The following is a 24,862-nucleotide window of genomic DNA, read 5'->3' as shown; positions in this document are numbered from 1 at the left end:
CGAATATATACATTAAAGCAACTTAAAATTCGTCGGTGAACGGGTGGTCCAAACAATATGAGACGGAAAAGCTAGCTCACTTTTACGCCTTGTGTCTAAGTACCCCAAGTTTGGTTAATATGAGCCCAAGTCGTAATTTTAGCTCTCTTTATGGCGCTTTAATAGCTTTTGTAACATCCAGATTCAAATTTTTCTAGGTGCTTTTACCACAACGACCGGGGACCCTCCTATTTTTTTCCTCGTAGAACATTAATATAACAGCGCCCACTCCAATTTTAAATCCAGCGATCCAGCTCACACTTTTATCTTAATATTATTTTCCTTTATTTCTTTCTAAATCCTCACTTCGTGTAGTTTCAGACGATTTAATGAGAGTTTTTAAATTATATATAATAAAAAGAGGTTAGGTATAGAACTCTATTAAATTGCTTTACACGCTGCTTGCGCGCACGCTCATATAAACATTATTAATGATGTTATTGGTTTTCAAATGGTATGTACCTTGAAAAATCCACTTTTTAGAGCTTTTTACAATTTCTTTAATGCACACAGGATGCGTTCTCCCCTTTAAGCCCCTTTAGATAAACTTCAGACTTATATAGACCTTTACCTGGACTTCGATCCTCATTTCTTCAACTTAAAATTTACTTATTTGACATCGCTCACTTTACCATTTCCATAAACTTTTGGTTCACACTTTTCATATCTTAATAAGGCTCCTTTTTTCTTAGCTCTTATATTTATAAATTTTTTAAGTATATCATTATGTAGTCAAACTTTTTTAGGTCCTTCCTTCCTTAGAGAACATCATTTTATCTTGTAGGTTATAAACTACATTCAAAATTATAGCTGCCTTCCAATTATTGATTATTGGTTCTACTATGCCTACAATACATTTAATTACAAACTTCCTGGCACAAATATAATTTACATAATTCTATATTATTATTTAGGATAAATGTATATTATAATTTTAAAAAAAAGGGCCGGTGGTTATGGGATAGGACTATCAACTGTTTTATATAAAGGGCAATAGCTAACGGCTACAGTGTTATCTCCGTCTGTAGAGCATAGTTACAACAACGAGCCCGATGTCTGCGACGAATAATCGTTACTAGCCTATCAGATAAATTATATGACAAGGCCCTAAATTTTTATTAAACAGGTAGCACCATCAACGATAATTGACCCATTATACACATTAAAAATAATTTGTCGTGGCACGCGGACATCTAGATACGTAATAACTATCATTTTTTCAAAATGATAACGAAAAAAGAAATATTTAACTCAAGTACTGTTCAATTTTAATTACACTTACAGACCTTTGTCAACGGAAGTCTTTCACAAGAAAGTCACTTCTTTAGTGTGGACATGAAAGCTCCATCAGGGAAATGTAAGCTCGCCCTAAAGATTTGACAATAACTTGTTTACATTTAGTTAAACCTAGGACCAATAACCCAAAGTCCATCTTTATGTATATGTGAACACATATATATATATCTTGAACTCATTGAGTAAAAAATATGTAATTTGTGTAAGATTATCATAAAAGGTTAACTTTGCCTTCTTCTGAAGGCTATTTACCAATTCTTTTTTTCCAAGGTAATATGAACTAAGTATCAAAAAGGACGTATATTTTCGACTATAGAGGCCAATTTCTTAAATAAACAATATATATATAAACAAGCTTTATTTATGCCAGCTTCAGTTAGCTTGCGAGCTCGTTCTTACCTGGAAAAGTTTAGCAAAACAGTTATCTCTTAATGAAAATTTGTGTATATGCTTTAATATTTTTCTCAAGGTACGAACTTTTTATATTTTGCATATATAAAATAGACATAAGATTTATACCAGAAACAAAACAGTCCTCTTATTTAGTGCTTAAAAAGGGGATTATTACTTTTTAAGTGCTGCTAAGATACGCCTCGTACACCGGTTGTTTTTTTATTTCTATTTATTGAAGAGCAAAACGCCAGATAGATGCATACGGTTCCTCGCACATGTCAACTCTTTCTATCAACTATTGTGATTTTGTGCTCCTCAGTCGTTTTTAAACTTATTATATAAGTTGTTACCGTATCTGAAGTCTTTTAATAAATCATAACCAGTAACTTGATACCTTTACATAAATTTACTATATGTCAATAGGGAGTGATTCGGAAGCAAATTATAAAAACTGAATAAATTGGAGGCGTATGAATTTTTAATTAATAAACATGATACCTAAACGGACAGGATGCCGAAAAGAGGTAAATTAGTTTATATTCTCACTTACAGTACCTAAGTTGTTTTCTCTTTAAAATTTAGGCATCTCGAAAACTTCTGCAGAAAAAAAACCACGCAAAATAGCTTCTCTTAACAACTGGTGTATCCTATAATTGTCGCTGCTTTGGAAGGAAATACGTACAATTCTTCTGGAAGGTGATATTAACGGCAAAATTATTTTTTGCTAGCTTCAATAAAATTGAAAGGCGGATTCAAAAAACTCAATGACTCTACACTTCTCGGCCACGCACTATAATGAAGCATTTAGTAGGTCTTAGTTATCTTTTTAGTCGATAACATAACTTTTAAATAAATATAAACTAACCCTAAAAATTCACTAAGCTAACTGACATAAAAAAGTAAGGACTACTTTATTCTCTATCTCTATCGCTTATACAAATATATTTTTTGAAATATGGAAACAAATAAAACATGTGGAAAAAAATTCTTGGTTACAAAACTGTTTCAAAAAGTTTTCGTTACTGTACTCCTGCTAATTAATGTCCAAGTATTATAATAAATGTAATTATTAAAAGTTTCTGCAGATATATATTAAAGTCTTTCACTTAAAATCCCGGCTAGGCACCATATTTAAGTTAGGTCTACATTTTAATAAAACTTGAAGCGAAAAATTTAAGATTTCAATAATAGTGGTCTTAATATAAAAATTTGTTTTTGTTGTCAAATAAAGGCTTTTCACAACTATAAGGATAAATGATTAAGTTAAATAAACATGTTTCTTTATTAAGTATGAAAATTGCGATCGCATAAATTTAATATTAACAGTAAGATTATAAAATAAATAAAAGAAATTAACTTATACGTTAGCAGAATATACTACTAAGTATAAATACTAAGGTAATTGCTAACGAACTTCCGAAATAATCATCGTTTTGATTAGGTAAAGCTTTCTCCTTAACTTTGTCGACAAATTGTGTCGCGGTAGTTCCTATAGCATCAGCGCCTTCTGAAATCTTACTGATAATTTGCAGATCTAAAGATTAAGTAGAAATTAATATAGCTAACCAAGCAATAAGTTAAAACGAAGCAATCATTGTTTTGATTAGTTAAAACTTTCTGCACAAAATTCGCTGACACCTTCCGCAGTTTTTTTAAGAGCATCAAGGCTATCTGAAAAAAAATCTAAAGGTTGCAGATCTAAAAATTAAGTAGAAATTAATATAGCTAAGCAAGCTCTAAGTTAAATATAGGAAAGACCAGCCAAACTGGGAATCAATACTAATAAAAGCACCGCCGACCGACAGAGAAAAGTAAAATTCCTAAATGATATAAATTAAAAAATAAATCAGGTTTCTTTCCCCTCCAAAACAAACCACATTTTAAATAGTCGCGAGAAAATCACCCGCTCTACCACCAATGCCAGCTCAATGAAGCCAAGCAGTAAGCAAAAATTATAGAACTAAAAAATTTTTAAAAATCGACTGCACATGGGCACCCAGGTCAGTTGCCCACTGAATGCCAGAGGTAAAATGAGACAACGCCAAAGGCATTCTTGCTTTTAAAAAAAAATTGACCAAAAAATAAAAACATTGTCTTATAAAAATGTTATTATTCATTTATCCGTACTTAGGGAAGTTTCGAAATAGGAAATAAATATAATATGAATTAGTAAAATAAAATCAGGTAAATAAAATAAATAAAAATCACAAAAATAAAATGAACTAAAAATCCCTTTATTTTAAAAAGTGCTATTATATAGAACAATTAACGGCTTCAAGGTCACGTATATAAGAGAAGAGAGCTAGTTAATTTTCTTCCCGCTGCGCGAGGACAGAACCATCTTAATAAATCTATTTTTCTAAAAGCATCAGCTTTTTAATGCACCTTATTAACAAACCTTTTCTTATGACCATATTTAGCGGTTTTGAGGTCGCCAATACATATTGCTAAAAGCAAGTAATGTAAGCATTGAATAAAATTTAATTATTCTGGACATGTGACTTGTTTGTACTTTTACTTTTAAACGATTTTTTTCGACCTACGATATATATAAAAAAAGGTTTGCTTTTAAATGCTGATAAGGTAAAAGTTTTTTACTGCCACAACTACATCATCCACCAAAAAAAACAAAAATTTTCCGCATTACTGTTTATTTAGAACTTTCTCTTCAAAGTACGAAATTTTAATTTAACACATTGGATATATTAAACCTTTTAGTTTATTAAAGTCCCAGCGCTCGAGGGAAGTTTCTTACACGCTAATAATATTATACCGTTAAATTATTTTGTTATTACGTGGATTATTTCTTTGACCCAATTGAAATGGCACTTAAAATTGTAAAATGAATGACTTGATGATTGGTTAGAGTTAATATTCTGCATTGAATTCCTTTTTCTTTAAAGCCCTGTCTATATATAATATAGACTAAGTCATCCTTTCGACTATGAGTTGAATATAATATTAATTTTATTAAATAATAAACAATATTATTTTTGCAAATAAAAAAAAATGACTTGCATCTTAATGCAATTCCACCAGCATAAAAGTTGTATAGGCCCTCTCCCCTAATTGTTTGCCAGACTATGTGCTGGAATTTAAAGCAGCCTCTATAAATTGAGTTATTTTTAGGATCTTAAAATGATAAAGATTTTTTGATGATAAAAAAGCGCTTAAAAGCTACAAAAACGTTATTAGTAAAAGAATAATTAGAAAAAAGAAACAAAATACATAATTTGTTATATAAACAAAAATATAATAAAGGGCTCCTCCCTTATGGTTGAGGAGCTCATACTCGAGGAGGCCTGACTAGCAGTGGTGCTGGCGGGTGTCTTCAGGTAATCTGGTATCTTGTGCCTAAGGGTACCTTTCCAGTGATGGTTTTAAGCGGTTTTCCCCACTTTAGGCCGAATGGTGAGAATCCCCCCAATATCTTCTGCTTTTTCAGTCCTTGGAGACAGTCATTATAGCTCACTAAGAGCGTACACTGGTGGGCCAGCGTGCCTGTCCCATGCCCTGCGGAAGAGGGTAATTCAGATTAACCAACTTAAGTTCTGAAGACAGCCGTAGTATGCCGATGTTAATATATGTAGATATATCATAAAAGAGTACCAAATAAGCTCAAAAAAAATGCATAAACTAAGAAAACAAAAGGACTAAAAACACAAGAGAGAATCATATATAGAAAGACACAATACGCGCTTCACTGTAAAAATATATAAGGCAAGGGGCTTAGTTATCGTTTTTGGAAATTTGTAGAGATGCTCGGTAAAATCAAGTGCAGGTTGCTTAGTTTTTTTCGCTAATAACTCAGTGTAATGTGTAGTTTGTATTCAGTTTTCGCAAGTCCTCTAATCCTTCTATAGATACATATACATTTTGTATGAGAAGGTTTACAATAAGTGTGCGCTTAAAGAGCATCGCGGAGCTGTCAGGAGCGTGCGTTTATCTAGGGTTCGTGTTCAAAATATCTGGTAAAACTAGTTAACATAATGTTTAATTTGTTGTCCTCTAGATTAAGTTATTTATTAACCTCGTTTAAAATGCTCTCTAGCCCTCTAGACTAAAACTATACCTTTACAATATTGCTGATCCTCTATACTAACGTAAAATTACAACAACAAAGCTACGCTCAACACCGAAAAAGAACGAGCAGAGTACAAAAAATGAATGGACCAAGTTTTTTTTTATTTTTAAAATGGCATGCTACATTAGAGGTCACAAAACCCTTAATTGCTTAATCTATCTTCCTTTCGTATTGTAGGGCGGATGGTTTTTATAACCAACAAGGAAAAAACAAGACAAAACAAAACAAAAAAAACTCGCGGGGGTATCCCTATGAACAGTAAGAAAGTTTACTTAACGACCCGTGCATTATATACCGACTGGGCTTCTGGATATTTTACAAGCTCTTGACTATTACATGTTTCGGGCTGCTTGTATTTAGGATACCGACTGGGATAGTACTTGAACGTTTCCGATAGCAATTTATTGATGCGTTAGCTGTAAGCATTGAAGATGGTTGTGCGCGGCTTATTGTAAGGGCACCTATAGGTTCCAGTTGATAGTCTCGATGTATCTAACTTTTGCTCAAAAACCAAGGAGTATTTGAGTCATTTGAAAGCACCTACTTTGAAATAATTGTACCCTCTTAAGATTTTCCTCGAAGAATAAGCCCAAGCTATAGAGGTATACGGCAACACCGGACGTATACAAGCCGTGTAGAGGAGAAGTTAGTTATGTAGTGAAAGTTATAAAATATATCATACCTCTCAATGCAAATTATATAGCTACCCTCAAATATTAAATTTTCAAGTTAGTGCTGTAAAGTAACTAAATTCTAAACAGTTCGTGTGCAATATTTCGAACAGCTAGTGGTTTGAATGCCTACAAACTTAGAAACATTAGTTGCGTTTCGGAATAAATAATAAGTAATATAAACGTCCTTACTCAGGCCGTCCTACAACGTGTTATTGCATACAAAATACAATTCGCCGGTCATAAGTCGCAGAAGTGCAATTCTCAATGCTTATTCGTACGTCCAAGCAATAAATACGTAAGTACAAACACTGTGTCAAGGCACAGTTTATAACGTACAGAAATTATCCTTTTGCACACAGCCGCGGTCAAGTGCGTGGTTGCCGCCAAGTTCGTCGGTTATCAATTATGACGCCCAAGTATTTGATCTGAAAGAGCCCCACAGGATCATCGTCGAGGGTGGAGGGAGTGCATCCATTTAAAATGAATATTGCCCTGCTTTTCTCTGCATTAATAATTACTTGTCACTGCTGCATCGGTTGGCAAGTGTTTCCAAGTAGCTTGGTATTGCCGTATTTACGAGAGGTTTTTAAGGTGTTTTGTCATCGGCGTAAAGGGTGAAACCAGAGAACGTTGCGAAACGCCAGTTGTCAGTAAACGGTTGATAACAGCGCAAAAATATTACTCAAAAAGTTCGCCCGCATATAAATGCAAGCATGTTACCGAGGCTTAATGAAGGACCTAATACGCGTATTTAATGTAACAGGCCCTCCTGCCTCACTCGGTTATAAACCTTTTTACGTGAAAGACGACCAGGTGATAAATTATAATTGAAGTTCCAAGTTGTCCACTCAACAAAGCGCAACAGTTATTGCGTCGTGGAGAGACATCTTCGAAATCTAGTGTAATTCTGGAAGCGGTTTGTGTTTCGCTAAAGTCTTTCAGCTGGTTTTCTAGAACAGCCTTTACGGTTTTTCCCACTACTGAAAGTAGGCTGATAGTTCGATATTTGTTGGATGGCATCAATATAGTATATATTTTCCATCGTGTTCGAAACGAACCAAATGACATTGCAGAAGCTGGAAAATGGAAAAAGATGGCAAAACTTTTTAAGCATCCCATTAGTACTGCCATCGGGACCAGTTGAAAGCTTCCTACTAGCCGATATAAGGTCAGAAGTAAAACATGCGTACTGATAAAGTAAGCACTGTATTTTACGATGAAAAAAAATTTCGTTACAACTCTCTCCGAGTAGGAACGACATATTGTTTATGAAGTTAAATGCATACTAATAATGATGTGTTGTTAAATGAAAGCATAATAAATATAATTTACGAAACTTGATGACTACCACATGAAAAAAGGAAATTTAAGAAAAAGAAGAGACTGATAAAAACAAGTAAAATACAAGTTGTAAGAAGGGTGTTACAAGTTGGTTACTCCTTTCTATACACACTAATTTTATGAATTAAACAATTCAAAAAGAGAAGTAATGTCAAAAACTAGCCTCTTATTTTGTTACCTTTATTTTAAGCAATGCTAGTGTTAAAACTTGTTCATTTTAAGACGATGTACGCGTAGTCCCGAACGTTCTCAACCCCATAATTAATTAAATTATTGTTTAATACTCTTCAAGATATAAACAAACTGTTTTAAAACAAGTTGTCTTTTTTTCGCACAAAATTTTTTGTAGGGCATACATAAGCTTTTTTGGGGCTAGAATGGTAATTAATTAACTATTTTAAAGTTTGACCTGACAAAGGTAAGCTCTTTTGAATTACTCAAAAAAGCAGTGTTCATTTTTAACTATAATAATTACAAAAACAACTAAGTAAAGCACTGTTTAACCCCTAAAACTATCAAGTATGTACAACAGTTACACTAATATAACATTTTCAAAATTAAAAAATTTTTACTCAGAGGTTGGCTTGTGCAATACGCCCTTTCTCCACGTGCGCATTACTGTTAACCATGATTAAGTGGTGGTTTTTAATTAGTTTATACCAAATATAATTTTCTCCTTTTTCTAAAATTTTTATTTTTGCAAGCGTGACTGGTTTCCTTCCTTGTTATTAAGAGATTTTAAGAAGTCAGTTATCTTAGCTTTGCACTGCGAGTTAACATGCCGGGCGTTAGTTATGAAGTTTCTGCTGAACTCCTTGGAGGTCTTTTCATATTTATATAAATTTTTTATTGGTTTGAATGTTTATTTTAATTTAATAATTATTTTTATACTTACACCATTTATGAATTTAAAAGTTTAATAATTTTTTTAACACACGGCTACTTCAAACTTTTATTATAGGTAAAATGCACGGTGGTTTAGCTCGTGCTGGAAAAGTGAGGAAGGTTACCCCGAAAGTCCCCAAACAGGAGCGTTTAAAAAAAAAGTTGACTGGTCGTGCTAAGAGGAGAATGCAATACAATAAGCGCTTCGCTCCTTCTTCTAAGGGCTTTGGCAGGAAAAGATCACCTAATTCTAATCAATAAAGTTTATATTTATTAATAATTACACAAATTTATTGATTGTGAGATTACTAATTCATAACTCATAATAAATATTATTTTTATTATTTCAGCTTGTAGACTTGACTTATATAAATTATTAAAAGAGTAAGTATCTATACAACTTTAGGAGATGACTTTTGGCTCACCAGTTGATTTTTTTAACACGTTAACTTTTCTTACTGCCTTTGATACTTTTTTTTTAAAAAAGCATCCCTTAATTGGCAATTATTTATTTCGTTTAAAGTTTGGTCATAGACAAGAGAAAGGAAACACATACATTAATATATATTTTTTTTACAAATAGGGTGTTTTAGAAAAGGTAAAAGAAGGTGCTGCTTGAGCAATAATGAAACCTTAAATATTAAGCTCACCTTATGCACTAGAGCCATTTTAGAAGTCAAGCACAATATAAATTTACTCAATCGTTGGAAAGCTAGTTACAATGTTTCCTGCCTTTCGAAGAATTTGTGGGAAGTAATTTGAGAATCATACTAAAAAAGTTCAGGAATATTTGTGTCTTTCGGTTATACATTTGTTTACGGTGCAAAAAAAGGTATCAGACGAAAGGTTGGATTTTATTGCATAGAAGTTATACAAATGGCCTTTTTTGCATATATATTAACTAAACAGAGGATAGCGTCTTAAACGTTATTTACGGGAAACAATGAAAAAAAAGGTCATGTACTATTGACTTATTAATATACTACGATAAATAAATATATACTCCGTAAAAAAAGATATTCAGCTTATTATTCCTATCACTAGTGCCCGGTCTACAGGAAAACATTAATCGATAGGAACTTATTACTCACGTTCTAATTGCAGCATTCTTAATGATGCCCTTAGCAAACGCTATTGCAATCGAAATTTAGTTGCCTGCACTGATTGTTAAGACTATTATTATAGTAACAATTCTTGTAGGTAGCCACGTTGTGCTCGATATCGACACGCCTGTAGAGGGCCGTTCCTTATGTCGAACAAGTACTAAGGCATGAAAGCTATAGGTTTCAATATGTGTACTCTACTAGAAACTTAGCTTATAATTTACTAGTATACTATCCTCACAGGGTCAAAGTGATTCAGTAAATCTTATATTTTAGGCTTCTATTTGAAAGAAAGCATATACAGTACGAGTTTGCAAGAAGAAGAGAAATAAGAATGCAAACTTTGCTTTGAAATATTAACTGACTGATACAATTTTACTTTAAAAACATAAGTACTATATTCACTTAAGTTATTAAAAAGATTACGAATAAATGTTAATGGACTAAAAGTTGTCTTATTTATTTTTTTCTAAAATCAAAAAATTTAATAAAGTAAAGTGAAATTTATATTTTAAATTTTTGTAAACGGTAGATTCGTAATATTTATATTAATTTAAAAATTTTTGAAATAAATAAACTCCTATAATTTAAGGAAATTAGGAATTATATGAAATAAATGTCCTAAAAGTTTCTTAAATTTATTTCATTTTAAAAGCTAAAAATATAAAAAATCTAATCTAAAATTATAAAAATTAGTAAATACAAAATCTATTATTATGAAATTTAAAACTTTTAAAAGTAGAAATTTTAAGAGTGAACTTATAAAACTTAATAATAATTTAAGCCATTTAACTAGTTTATAATTAAATTTGATAAAAACATACTTTTTATTACTATATAATGTTTATAGAATTATTTTTAAAGGAACATCGTTAAAAACTACCTTACCAAATTCACTGAAAAAACCTTTAAGCCTATAAAAATTAATTGGAAAGTGACTAATTTGTTAACTTTATTTATAAATTTAATATAAACAAATAAATTTATAAGTTTTGACTTTAAGCTTTAAAAATATTTAAAAAATTTTAAGATCTTTAAAAAATTTATAAAATATAACGAACTATAAATTAAAACTTTTTAAAGTTAAAAGCGATTTGCCTTTTGTGAACATCTCGTCTTTTTCCAAACTAATTGGCTCAACTTCAGATTCCAAAAGATTTCCAAAACTTTTATTCTTTTTTAGACACTGGTCTCGGCAAGAGCTGCTAACTTGGCGGGCATGTGCGCCCTAAAAAAAAGTAACAAAAAAACAATCATTTATTAACAAATTTTATACTTTTTAAACTTTTAGATGAAGAATCACCAAAAAATTTATTAAATAGAAAAAATTTCGAAAAAAAATTCAAATTAATAAATTTTAAAATAAAAATTAGTATATATTTTTAGTTATTAAAGATTTTTAACTAATTACATTAAACTGATTTATTTTACCGAGATTAGCACTTATACTTTTACTTGATCAAAAATAATATAATAAAATTGAAAGCTACTTTCATCATATTTAACTAAAGAAGTTAAAATAAAATTAATACTCAGCGCTCGCGTTAATTTAAGCTAAAAAAGTATTTTGAAAATAATATTGATGCCACGTTCGTTTTACAGAGTAAAATATGTTTTGACACTGTATTAGTAAAGTAAGTTTTATGGAATGTTAGGTTAAAAACCATCATATAAACTAAATACAACACTCTTTGAGCCCAGGCAAAAGAGAATTCAAATGTGCGAGTTATATAATATATATAAAAAATAACTGAATAATTTATAGCACATCATGCAACAGTTTTCTTTTTAATGTGATACTACCTAACAGTTTTTAGTGAATATATAAAAATAATTCCTCAGTAATTTAGACAAAGCTAGAAACTAATACACGATTGTTAAAAAGAAAACTTCGTGAGTACAAAGTAAGGCCCTAACTCGCTTCTTGTACTGCTGCCTGAATCATTTAACGAACCAGAATACCAGCTAAAGAGCGAAAAGAAGCTATAATAAACAATAGCATTAGAACAGAAACCATTTGACAGGCAGAGCGCAATATATACGTTTATTACTTTCGAAAACCTGTGAAAAGAACATCATCTTTCTAAATTTAAGTAGAGTAAACCTAAATTATTATTGCTTAATAGCGGTGTTACGATGTGTCGTGCTTTTTATATATGTCTATTGTAGTTACTCCACGAATCTTTCTTACTAGGTGATTTATTTCTTATCTACCGCGTACAAAGTGTGTTAAAGCTGCATAGTTGCATGAATGAAGTCTCATAGCGCATCGTAAGCGGAGGTAACGCTTTCCTTTTCGTCGCTTACCCTTTGCACAAGCAGCGGCTGCTGCTCTTAGAAAGTAATTTTCGAGGTGTGTTACTCATCACAAGGGGTGCCATGGCAAACAGGTCACTAGGGAGAGTTTTATCCTACTGCTAGAGCAGGGTCTCAAAAAGTGGTAACTATTAATATTTTGCCTGAAAAAAGTTAGACACTTATATTGCCTATATAAGGAAATTTAAATTTGCCTTTGACTATCATATTTAAAGTTACTTTTAACTTTTCGCAGGTAAAATAAACAGTATGCTCCCAAATTTAGTCTAATAGGCTAACCTAAACCTTTCAAATTATTTCTTTGTGGGCGGTTTATTTCGGCAACTTTATCTTTTCACCCAGCAGTTAATATTTTCTCTTTTTGGCATAGCAGATTGAAAAGCGAACTTTTAGAAAGGTTATGAGGAAGACAGAGGTAAGAACGGCGTCTTGTAATTTATTTATGTACATTTAATCCTTCTTAAGTTTACAATATTACTCTTCTTACGACCATTACTCGTGTTAGCAACGTTCTAACCAGAACTCATTTTTTTTTTTGACTTTGTTATACTACGGCCTGTTTTCTTCAAACCTTAAGCAGCTTAACCTGAATTCCCCTCTTCTGCAGGGGTTGGAGCGCGAATGCCTACCAGTGTACGCTCTTTAGAGAACTCTAATGACTGCCCCGAAGGACTGAAGATGGGAAAATATCGCGCCTGGAATTCCGCCATTCGGACTAGTTTGTGGAAAACCGCTAAAAATCACCACCGGGAGTATTAGGCTCAAGACCCGAGACCACCTGGAGACCCAGGCCATCACCCGCCAGCCAGGTCTCACCGATTATGAGGTCCTCATCAGAAAGGAGGAGCCCCATTAGAACACCTCATTATTAAAATTTTTACCTTCCCTGAGGGCGACCCACGTTTTTAACGCTTTGGGTATTTATAATAACTTATTAACACTTCACAGAGACCCTTTTTAATTTGGTATATATAATTTGTTATTAGCAGAAATTATGATACCAACGTAAATTTAAACGTAAATTTTTTTTTTATTTGAAATATGGTTGTTAAGTTATAAAACTATGGAAATATGCTAAGCAAGTTTTTGAATTAATTAAAGACAGGGATAAATTTTCATTAACTGCTTCACTTATAAGAAGCATTTTTTATTAAGTTTTTTGGTGATTGTGTTAGTTTCGCTAGGTGCTAAATATTTAACTTTTTGAAAAGGAAGTATATTATATGGGTGAAAGAAGAAAGCAAGAAGTGGACTTGTGCTGTACGCCTGTCTTCTTATACAGGCTTTTGAAGAGTTGTAGGCTGGGAGTTCATAATTTTTTTAATAGTTAACTTATATTAAACCTATTGAGTAATTACATAACTTTATTTGGTCACTACATTACCAGATAATCTAGTTGTTAAAAGATCATATAATTTTTTCTATTAGTTAAGTAAAATTAAGTTTTATATTCGAGTCGCGAAAGTAAAAAGTTGCTTGAACTTATTAAAAAGTTCATATTACTAGTTACCTATGTTTAGTCAGCTCAGTTCTTAAAAACTCATAAATAAAATATAGTTTTAAAAATTGTGTATAAGTGATATAAAGTACTAGGAGTTAATAGTAGTTAAAAAAGAAAAAAGCGCTTTTGTTAATAGAGAGAAGTTTATAATCAGCAAAATTGCTTCTTCCTCTGAATGAATGTAATGCTATATATTTTAGGGAAAGTATACCGCTCGTAAAAAGGTAGATCACGACAATATAAAGTGCTCACGGCGATCACTAAACATTGTATTATTTACTATGTAAAGCCTCTTACAAAATCGTGTTGGCTATAATAGACTTAGTTTTTTATATCGTATGTTTTAATAAACTAAAACAAATAATTTCAAAATAAAATGGTTATAACAGAAATTTAAAAAAGGTAGTTTTTTTTTATTTCACAATGGTCTTTTAAATTTTTATATATTTTTTTTAATTCAGTTTATTAAATCTGAAAATTTGTTTCCTATTGACTTAGAAATCACTTTTTTTTTCATATAAATTTATTATATTACTCTTTTAATTTGTTTTTAGTAAGTTAATAATTTAATTACCCCCCCTCCCCCGGGGAGCCCCGAGCCACCCCTTATAAAAACAGTCACTTATTTTTCCTTTTTAGTAAAGCAAAAAGACGAATAATTTAGCCAGGCTCTCTCCTATTAATTGGTGGGCTCCGCGTGACTACTAATTCCTCTTTCTGGGACAGCTCTATTTTTTGATTTTGAAGTCCGACGCTTTTATATATTTTTAGAGCGACGTTATGACTAGTGAGGGAGGCTCTAAAAGAGATCCAAAACGCTTATTAAAACAAATAGCAGAAGTTCAAGGCATAATTAATATAAACCATTTATCGATATTTTTACAATTACTATTATCTTTTTAGCTTTACTTAATGTTTCTAAGAAACAAGATTTAGATTTTAAGATTAAAAAAGAGGCTTCTAAGATTCAACAGGCTTTTAAAGAGAAAAAAAAAGTGAAAGATACGTTGTTAGTCAAGAAAAAAATATCAACACGTAATCGAACCAATGTTTTTGTTAACATTTTTAAAAGTTTTTTTTTAAGCTTCTAAAATAACCGTTCTTTCGAAAAAAAGCATTTTGAAAATTTCCAATAGCGCTATACCAAAGTATGTATATTTTTTTATTATTTTTCTATTTTATATCTTTAATAAATTTAGAGTTTTTTATAAAGTTATTTTTATATTAATATCTAACCCCGACATCCTCTTATTTAGTTTAGTTTTATGCTGCTGTTAATAACTACTATAAAAAATTATCAAAACTTCTTTACTTACTTTATTACGTTTAAGAACTTCCATAGCAAACAATTTAACATCTGGAAGGGGACTTTGCTATTATTATACTAAATTTGGTTTGTTTTTGAACAACGAATGTAAGTTATTTTGTTATTGAAGAATTTTAGGTCATTGCCAGCGTCCTAATTGCCCTTTTGTGCATGATATCTCGAAGATCGCCGTTTGTTTAAAAGTATTAAACTTTAGTAATTTTAAAATAATTTCGTTTGTAGTTTTTCAATAACAAAAAAAAACTTCACAACTTAGTTGCTAATTAAAAAAGTTTTTGTTTTATTATTTGCTACAATAAGGACTTTAGTAAGATCAGGTTATACTTTACGTGAATAAAACGTTTAATTTCAATTACGTCTCAAGTTCTTTTATAATTACTTATACATAACTTTATTTTTTAAAAATCATATTGAAATTATAGATTTAGTGTATGAACAACTTATAAATTATTTATATAATAATTTTTAAAATGTGTTTATATTTTCTCAACCGTCTTTACAAAATATAAATTTTTATTATATAGTACATAATGTGTCACTGAATTTATTCTAATTAACATAATTTTTTTTAATCTATATATATAAAATTATTAATTTATAAATTATTTTTATAGACTTTATAAGAAGTTAATAATTCTGTAAAGTGTATATCTATAATTTTAAATTCTAAGTAGACCATTTTACTTTTTAAATAATTAGATAATTTTTTTTAAAAAAATTTATAATTATAAATTGTTTTTAATTTTAATATTTTTGGATTTTTATTAGAATTACATTTTAAATAGTTTATTAAAGGAAAGTGTTTACTTTCAAAGGACCAATGTCCCCTCTCGCACTCGTTAATCAGCGATCGGATGCCTCATTGTCTGCATTTCAATAAAGTAATTGTTTGAATTTTTATTATAAATTTGTTTTTCCATTATTATAAACAAAATCTTATTCTACTCATTTTTAATTGTCTTTATTCAATTTATTTTTTAAAATTTTACCTAAAATTTTTATAAATTATAATTTTGTTGGTGGTAAAAAAAAATTCCTTTTTTTCGCTATACGAGATTTAAAAGAAAAAAATTGAAGAATACAAAAGTGTTAATAGAATTATTATATATTTATTTTTATAAAATTTAACACATTTTATAAAAGTTAAGTTTTTATGGAGTAAAAATTATATTTAACGATATATTTATTAGCAAGGAAGATTTTAAGTATATATTTTAATCTGTATATTTATTATAGATAATTATTTATATATATATAAGAGTAACAAAATTGTTAATGATTGTCAGTTTATGTAAATATTTTTTTGTATTGGCTTAATTATTTTTGTTAAAATGTAATAAGAGGGCCATATTCTGTTTTTTTTTAATAAAAGTAGTAAAGGGAAACAACTCAGTTTCTATATAGAAGTTTTATATTGCTTTTTTTAATTTTCAATTTTATTCTTCTTTCAGGGCCGATGCTCAGCCGACAAGTGCCCTTACCTCCACGTGAAAGTTGACCCGCACAGCCCCATTTGCGAGGCTTTTGCCAGCGGTTACGAATTTTTTGTCAACCGGCTATACTTACTATTATTATTAATACTGTTATATTAAAAGGTTACTGCCCAGGTGGGCGCTTGTGTAGAAAGCGGCATCTTATATTTTGCCCTGATTTTAATAATAACCAACGAACTTGCCCGCGGGTTTATAATTATTCAATATTATTACTCAATTCAAGTTCAGCTCTTTTTTTTTTAATAATAGATATATAATTTGTTTAATATTTATATTTTTTTTTAGGGGAAAAAGTGCCGTTTGATTCACTACACGAAACCCTTGGGAAAGCAACAGGATAAAGCATTACCCGCGGAGGCTCTCGACGATTATATTCCTGTAGAGTTTCCCGAGGTTGAAGAAGAAGAGGAGCACCTTGTAAACTTTCAAACGGTTCCAGACTTTAGCGGGAATATTTGCTTAAAGGGCTACAACGCTTACGACCCTCCAGCGGATGAGGTTCCCTTCTCTATCGCTCCTCGTTTCACGTGACTTTGTTATTTTCCGCGTGGTTTTGTCGGTTAAAACTTATTAAGTTCGCCCATCGACCAAAAGGGCTAAAAGATGCCACTTGTGCGTTGCTTATATACGAATATATTTATTGATCCTTTAAAAAAGAAGTTTTGTATTGATAAATATAAAGAATAAAGGTTTTTAATAAAATAGATTTTTGTGTTGCAGTGTATTTTTGAACGCTTATAGTAGTTTTTTATATAGCGGCTCTGCATTTTTACGGAGTGACTGTCCTAACTTCGACACTGTTAACGGGCTAAGCCTTATTTAATGTGGATTAATATTTCTTATATTAATTATTATTTTGTAGTACACTATAGCATAGCACACATCCCGGAGTAGAAAAAATTTTAATAAAATTAACTTTTCTTCTTTTCTACAAATATACTACATTAATCCACATAGTGTAGCTCAATGAACTTAATACGTACTTTCAAGCTTATATAAATTAAAATAAAAATTAAATTAATTCTAAATTAAAAATGGAATTCTTTTTATTAAGGTGTGCTTAGAATTTTTGATGTGCATGAGAAATACCTTAAAAAGCGTAGCCGCAGCCAAATGTTATTGACGATCTGCTAAAATCTTGTATTGCTTTCTGATGGGCTTAACTTTTTTAGTTCACAGTATTTACAGTGCATGACAACCAGCTGACTTGGACGTCGGTTTAAAAAACTTTTTTTTAATGGTTTTCATAAATAGTTAGGTATAGTCGCCAATAAAGTTCTGTGTATTCAAGAAGGGTATTAGGTATTGGCTTTAACCTACACGTTCATAGGTATTTTTTATATAAAAAGCAAAAAAAAAACTCGATATATTTATTGGTCTTAAATTAGTTTTCAATTTCCTAGGTAGTTCACTAATTTTCATTTTTCTGAGAAGTGCTAAAAAGTGTATTTTTCTTCTGATTAAGTAGTATCGAAAAAAATAAAGATATTATAACTATATCTTAGAAAAAAACTATAGAAATTTTACAATAATGTACAACTTTACTGTCAGCGGAACAAAGAAAATTAGGATGATTATTTTTGAGGTTGCGTAACGAAAATAGCATTTTGTTAGTTTAAAAAATTTTAAAATCTTGTAGGTACGTTAGTCTTAATAGCGGAAATAGGTAAACATTTTGAAACTATATTGAAATAATAAAAATAGTTCTTCCAAGATGCAAGCCATCCCAAAGGCAAACAGAGATTACACAATAACCCAGAAGTTGCTTCTTTTAAAATTTAGCGCTAAACTTTCAAAGCAATAGCCCAAACCAAAAAAATTCACTAAGAAGAAAATAAAGTTGAGGTAGTATATAATAATATTTTTTATTGATATAAGACAAAAAAGTTTTTGTAAAATAAAGGAGCTCTTGCTTTGATAAAAAGTTTCGTCAAGTAAACTGGGACTTGTTTTTATAACTAAACTTCTATATAATATTAAAAATATTAAATACGAGGTGGTAAAAAAAAAAAATGAATCTTAAAAAATTTTTCTTTTAAAATATTTTTTTTCTTCCTGAGTCTTCCGGTTGGCTATCATTCAAGCTAAGAAAACGAGTGTACATGCTGGAGGACTTGGAGAAGATATACTCATCTTATAAATAAAATATTATGGTTTAAATTAAAAATCAACTGTATATTAAAAAAAAAAAAAAACCTTCACCCAATTGTTTGGTACTTAGAAAATTTCTCTTTGTGTCAGCATTACGAGAACTATTAGCTATTATGAGAAAAACTTTATTTTTATATAACTCCTATCAATAACTTACAGATCTTCTAAAAAACCATTAAAACCCTTGAATATATTTCCCAAATTTTGGGTTTCCTCAAAATAACTAAGAAAACAAAAACAACATAATATTAATATTATTATCAAATAAAGTTATTTAATAACTACCGGTTATTATATTTATTATCAAGTTATTAAACAGTTTAAGCTTTTACTATAATTTTTATAATATTTACTACACGTAATTCGCACACTTCTTCCAGAAGATATATTTGTTTTTCCAGGTTAAAAAGGTTTTCTTCAACTTGGTTTTTTTTTAATATCAGGTCATCTACAGATTGTGTAGTATAAGGTTTCATAGAAGTTTTAAAAAAAACTACTAATTTAAAATAAGATCTAGCCAAGGTTATAAATAAAATTTAACAAAGACGCAACTCTAAACTTCTTTTTACTTTTCATTGCATGTGGGTTGAGCCATCGAGGTCACGACACCATCACAGCACTTAAATTTTAAACGTTTGTTATTAGATGGGCGGTGTTGTGCAATCCAGGCAGCTCAAGAACTATTTTAGAAATTGCTACAGCGCTTTTTATACTTTCATCTCTCCATTTTTTATTAATTTTTTGTTTTTTTTATATATATAATATAATTTTACTTTTTTAAATTGTAATGTTTAGTATTGAAGCTACGGCTATGGAAGATATGCGCTTTATAAAAATGGATCCTTTGTGCATTTATGAGTTAACAAACTTTAAAGACCTTAGCTCTCACAAATGAGAGTTAGAATTCTTAGAACTTCATACCGGGTTTTCCGCTCCCTTAAAGTGGTCGTCCACTTTTTGCCGGGGTAAAGGTGATTGAGAGAGATATACCAAGAAATAAAATTATATGTGAAGTTGCCATAGCAAGTACACGCGTCCTAAAATACGGCCTTACCAACTTTGAGAGTTCGGCGAGATAAACCTATACAATCACATTGACAACAGCTGAAGTTACGTTTCGCTCTAACTACCTTCCTAAGAAGTTAAAAGTATAATTCTGCAAGGTATATGGAGACCTCTCCGTGTGAGCCCGACCATTTAGTGGGTTGAGGGGCTAGCTGATGTTAAACCTTCTACATTGGTATATCAGAAAAAAAGTGAAGGCATCTACCACCGAATGCGAAGTATCAGAGGTGGTGGCAACTTCTCAAGAGAATCACTCTCACTACTGTGCAACGGCATTGTTGCAAGCGAGCCCAATGCAGACAAGGAACTCATTGGCGGTCACCTCGCTTTTTAGTATCAACAACCTACTCATAATAATCTAAGCGTTATTGAGAGGAAAGGCGTCAGATCCCGATGGCATTAGTAATTAAATCCTTCAATAAATACCGCTGTTATAGATATGCGATGACATTTAAACATTTAGAAAAATAAATATAAAATACGTACTTACAATAATGTATAAACTAAAAAACTTAAAAACTCATAAAAAACCGTGTTAAAACGAACAATTATAAATATAAATCCAAGAATCGCGCTGGAATCTGCTTTTGTGAACTCTACCTACTCCTTAACTGTAAAGAAAGCGCTTTCTGAGCCATAGCTCTCTTTTTCTAGGAGAGTACAATTAAGTCTCTAAAGCTGACTCTCTAAAAGAGACCGAAACTACGGTCAAAGCGCTTTAAAAAATATAAGCGCTAAACCTTGACGGCATTGAAGAACACCTTTTCGGAACTGAATTCCGAAATACAATGATATTACCACATTAAAGAGATCTGGAACATATAAAGTTCAAGTACTCTATAAATCCTCAATTAAAAAAGGTACTTGGCTTTTTTATTTTTTTAGATCGCGCAGCCCTCTTGCCCTTTTGGAGGAGGCCTCTCCTTTTTACTACATATTTGCGATGAATAGCTTACTCGTTTACATATTTATTACTATTAGGAACGTATTACTTTTGCACGAAATTTTTTGTTAGCAGCACTTATTTACATATTTATCACCATACTTTTTAATAAAATGGGCTTCTCTCTTCTGGAAGTCGATTTAGGAAGGACAAATGCTAATTTATAAGTTACTTTTGAGGAGCTTCGTAAAGGGGCTAATGAATGTGAAATTGAAGTTAAAGATATTTGAAAAAAGTCCCTTATTAGAAATGAGACAAAACGACGAAAAGAGCCTATAGAAAATTCTTCTGTTATAATTAATATTGCTAATTCTTACTATGCTCTCTAACACTGAACGAGTTTGGGAAAGAAGAGCCCTTAGAGAAGAGTGAAGGAAACGCTTTTATGATAAAGAAACTAAAAAGAATTATAACAACATTAATAATAGTAATAATAATTATTATACAGAAACAAGGGGAGTAGTCGTATTACTAATATATTTAGTAATAATACTTCTGCAAATAATTTTATTGACTGTATCAACCATAACAGTAAAATTATTGGTAATTAAAAACTCTTTTTTTAATAGTAGTTACAAATCACAGATAGGCCTAATGAAAAGCACGAAGAAGGTCTTTAATTAGAGTTCAATATCCCCTCCCAATGCCCAGTCCTCCAGCGGATCCGGGCTGCCTTCGGTGGCTGCATCTCCTCTTAGGCGAAATAATAAGATCCTGCCCTGTGGCTCTCTCCGAAAAAACAGAAGTGGAGTCATTTTGCAAAATCTCTGTCTGCCAACGGCACCAATAACATTCGGAAGTCTAGGGATACACATCAAGTAATAAAAATATTTTAAGCAAAAGAAGACGAAAATCGAGTCATCAATAAGCTTAGGCGTGATGAAGCACTACCCCATTTCACCTATCTAATACAAGCAGACAAGCCTATAAAGTCTGTTCTTCGCGAGATCTATTGCGAATTCTACATTCCAAGTTTTCATGAGAGAGATACCCACTCAAAGAATCTCACCCTTCCGCGAAACAAGGATGCACACTGAGAATAATATCGTTGAGACTGCACGAAGCGACCTCTACCGATGATTTTAGTGCATATACAAAGGTAATAATCGACTAAGGCTGCTGAAATTATAAACGGCTTCTAATCTTCAAGTTAGTGTGAAAGAGTTCCGAAAGAGAAATCGAGTCGGGCAGTGCCACCGCTGTTAAATATTTGGGTACAGCGCAAATTTCTGTTCTGTCGCCCCAGAGGCGTTAAATGTGGCAAGGGTTACTTGACTGCACAATGCACAATAGCACGAGAAAGTCCTGCCAGTTGTGTAATTGCGGTAAGCGCACACTACCAAAAGTAGTATGTCGGATGACAACGGTAAGGGACGCGCCTCTTTCTGTAAGTCTATTAGGGAATAAAAAAAACCGAGCGCGTTTACCATTACCCACTATGCGAAACGGCAATTTTGTGGAGGAAAAGGGGGCTGACAAAGAGATACTACTCGCTGTTCACCTCACTACTCAGAGTGTAGCCTCCCCTACACATTTTATGGCTGATAAAATGATTTAAAATCAAACTTCCTTGCTGTGGCCAGGGAAAAAACAGCTTGAGCCAATCAATATAGTCGAAATCGTAGATATTATCAACGCTTTACCGAGACCAATGGCACCTGGCCCCGATGGTATCATCAACGTGATATTAAAAGCAATTACCAATGGTGGCAGTAGAACATCTAAAGCTGTCTTATCAACTCTACGATGGCCCTCAGCACCTTCCCATTAGCGCTAAAATATAGCAACTGTTGCGAGGCTCCCAAAGATACCACGACCAGCATCAACGCCTGGCAAATACAGGCCTATCAGCCTCATGTTAGCCGTTGGCAAAGTACCTAAGGCGGTCATGGTGCACCACTTATAAGCACTGGTTGACGCAAGCCACGCACTGCCTGAGTTCCACCACTCAACAACTTCTTCGCTTGACGGAGTGGACGACTCCGCACCTTTAATTTAAAGAAGACCTACTGGTGCTGTCTTTCTTGGTGTCGAAAAGCGTTTGACTGAGTCTGGCACAAGGGTTTGCTTCACAAATTGCGCGGCGTAGCCCTTCCCACTTCTTTTTAACGTGAGCATATCCTACCCAAAGGACCGCGTCTTTGATTACGTGTGGACGGTGCGCGCACACCCCCGAGTCCACTAACAGCAGCCGGAGCCCCACAAGGAATAGCTTATAGCACTCCTTTTCATTGCACGTTAAGTACACGACGTGCAAACAGCCTGACGAACCCCACTCGCGGATTGCCTTAGATTGACTAACGACACAGCGATTTACTCCTCGTCAGAGTCTCCTGCCTTATTGTGCCAGCGTTTTGCACTACCACCTACCGACGCTTGCCAACTGGTGTCGTCGTTGAAAAATTACCATTAATGCAAAATAGGGCAAAGCGCTTTTTATTACATGTTAGCACACTGCACTACTACCACCCCTCTGACCTTTGAAAACAAGGTAATGTTCTTTGGCATCCTCAGGCGAAAATACCTGGAAGTCCTTATTAACTAAGCTCTCGTGTCGGCCGCATGTATACACTATATCGCATCGAAGGTCAAGGCGCTAGTTTAAACTGTATACCCTTTACGTAGGACCTGAAGAAAAAAAAAAAACTCTCGTTGCACAACAAACGACGCTTGTATTTGACTGCGACTGATCTTAGGACCTACGCTCTACCGGAAAAAGTCTCTTTGCTTCTAGTGAGAGAAAACAAGCTTCTAACGCTTTATGACAGGCGCATCATGGTTTGCCCGAAACCATACCTTACCTCAAGCCCCATCCCGATTGAACCTGTTGGTAAGGTATTTGAAAACGCAATGCTGGCGCCATCTACGATCGGCTCAATCAGCACACCAATCGATTATTGGCAGATGAGGTCAGGTCATTTGCGAAATTTTGGGAACATGCACCCTATCGCCAACCGCGCAATAGGCTCTAAATATATTATATGGGCTAGGACCAAAGGTTTTATTAAAAGAAAAATAAGTATATAATGTGTGTGATCGCTTTACCACAAGCTTAAAGCTAAATTGTACGCTACCAACCCTGTTGAGAGCTCGTAAATTCGATCTTCTTTTTGACGATCCAATCGAGTAGTACCAAAAATTATCATCAATAAAATAAAATAATAATAAAAAATGAAGTCAACACCTATTCTTTACCTCTCTGTGTCATTCAGTCAAAGTCTTTTTGCCTTCAAACCGTGGTGCTTCCGACATGACGTGCAGCAATTTTTTTTAGCGAAGAGGATTGCTAGCGAGTCAAAAGTTCACGCAAAAAGAGGCGTCTTTTATAATTAACCGATTGATAATTTGCTGTAACCGCTTGTCGCGCGACGAGAGCTCACTCTTATCATTACAGTAGAAAGCATAGCGATTAAGATCAAGGGTTATTTTTCAAAATAAAGCGTCAGGAAGTAACAAGTGGTCTTCAATGCCGAAGCTTAGCCACACCGGTGCTGCTGGGGTTGGCATAATACTGCAACAAACGAGTAAATCGCCGTATTATGAGCGGATAAGGTCATCACGTCGCGCGTACAAACTGCGAAGAGCAAAAATAAAAGTAGGCCTTCCCAAAACCATCGCTGCGAAAGGCCTGGGGAGACTGTGCAAAAAGGCGCGGCCGTTAAGGTAAAAATTTAAGGAAACCGTAAAGGACACAGAAACGGCGTAGCGCGCAGTTTGTAAACAGAGACTATACATTATACATTAAACTTTGTCGGGTTGCTTCTTCGACATTCACGAAAAGAGCTGGAGCGGTTTTCTTAAAAAAATTAAAAGCGCGGTTCGTCCATTTTACCAAAGAGAGACTTGTTGAGCGTCGCGAGCGGTTGACAACCGTTTTCAAGCAAGCAGTAGAATAGCTTTAGCCACTTTACCAAACGACTGACTGGGGGCTATTTGGCTAACATTTGTTCGCAGGGACATTAATCGGGGCGTATACGGTAGCGCCCCCCTTTAGCCACCGTTGGTTATCGTTTCGTAAGACCGTTGATGAAGCAGCGCAGATAATCCATCGTCAACGATGAACATTTTTTAACTTCAGCACTGGATTAGTAAAGTCACCGGGGCCGGGCGCTTTCTCCTCGATGAAGAGTGGTTAATCACTACGATCACGTCGATAGGGATAATCTCATGCGAATCGCTGGCATTAAGTTGGATCTCACTCGTCGCTTTGTGGTGGTGAAGGTCAATTTGATATTCATCTTTAGTAATTGG

The 24,862-nt window shown here is 32.7% G+C and overlaps 1 protein-coding gene and 4 long non-coding RNA genes across 6 annotated transcripts; 3 read left to right on the top strand and 2 right to left on the bottom strand.

Moving 5' to 3' along the window:
• The first annotated feature begins 1,300 nt into the window (after positions 1-1,300).
• On the top strand, positions 1,301-2,563 carry LOC135146066 (uncharacterized). Of its 2 annotated transcripts, XR_010283661.1 has the most exons (5): positions 1,301-1,396; positions 1,451-1,528; positions 1,606-1,778; positions 1,840-2,252; positions 2,311-2,563. It is a non-coding gene; the product is annotated as an uncharacterized LOC135146066 (long non-coding RNA). The 2 variants fall into 2 exon arrangements; XR_010283660.1 differs by having other exon boundaries at positions 1,451-1,778.
• A 472-nt stretch (positions 2,564-3,035) lies between these two features.
• On the bottom strand, positions 3,036-3,700 carry LOC135146078 (uncharacterized). Its single transcript, XR_010283664.1, has 4 exons — positions 3,603-3,700; positions 3,487-3,548; positions 3,367-3,426; positions 3,036-3,262 (listed from the first exon to the last, which is right to left on the bottom strand). It is a non-coding gene; the product is annotated as an uncharacterized LOC135146078 (long non-coding RNA).
• Positions 3,701-8,395: 4,695 nt separating this feature from the next.
• Positions 8,396-8,975, top strand: LOC135146079 (uncharacterized). Its single transcript, XR_010283665.1, has 3 exons — positions 8,396-8,465; positions 8,532-8,648; positions 8,789-8,975. It is a non-coding gene; the product is annotated as an uncharacterized LOC135146079 (long non-coding RNA).
• A 5,568-nt stretch (positions 8,976-14,543) lies between these two features.
• On the top strand, positions 14,544-17,259 carry LOC135146076 (zinc finger CCCH domain-containing protein 3-like). The gene is made up of 9 exons (XM_064078234.1): positions 14,544-14,667; positions 14,717-14,780; positions 14,964-15,025; positions 15,077-15,141; positions 15,745-15,840; positions 16,411-16,492; positions 16,555-16,640; positions 16,738-16,950; positions 17,209-17,259. Exons 5-9 carry the CDS (start codon positions 15,814-15,816, stop codon positions 17,230-17,232), a joined length of 432 nt encoding a protein of 143 aa, XP_063934304.1. The 5' UTR covers positions 14,544-14,667; positions 14,717-14,780; positions 14,964-15,025; positions 15,077-15,141; positions 15,745-15,813; the 3' UTR covers positions 17,233-17,259.
• A 1,121-nt stretch (positions 17,260-18,380) lies between these two features.
• On the bottom strand, positions 18,381-19,046 carry LOC135146055 (uncharacterized). Its single transcript, XR_010283659.1, has 4 exons — positions 18,973-19,046; positions 18,761-18,826; positions 18,649-18,704; positions 18,381-18,585 (listed from the first exon to the last, which is right to left on the bottom strand). It is a non-coding gene; the product is annotated as an uncharacterized LOC135146055 (long non-coding RNA).
• Positions 19,047-24,862: the final 5,816 nt, after the last annotated feature.

This window comes from Zophobas morio, unplaced genomic scaffold (assembly GCF_036711695.1).
Source record: "Zophobas morio isolate AGI-343-1 ecotype UQ-CSIRO unplaced genomic scaffold, CSIRO_AGI_Zmor_V1 ptg000207l, whole genome shotgun sequence".
Lineage (NCBI taxonomy): Eukaryota > Metazoa > Arthropoda > Insecta > Coleoptera > Tenebrionidae > Zophobas > Zophobas morio.
The sequence above is the reverse complement of the archived record's forward strand: the minus strand, read 5'-3'. Positions and strand labels throughout refer to the sequence as shown.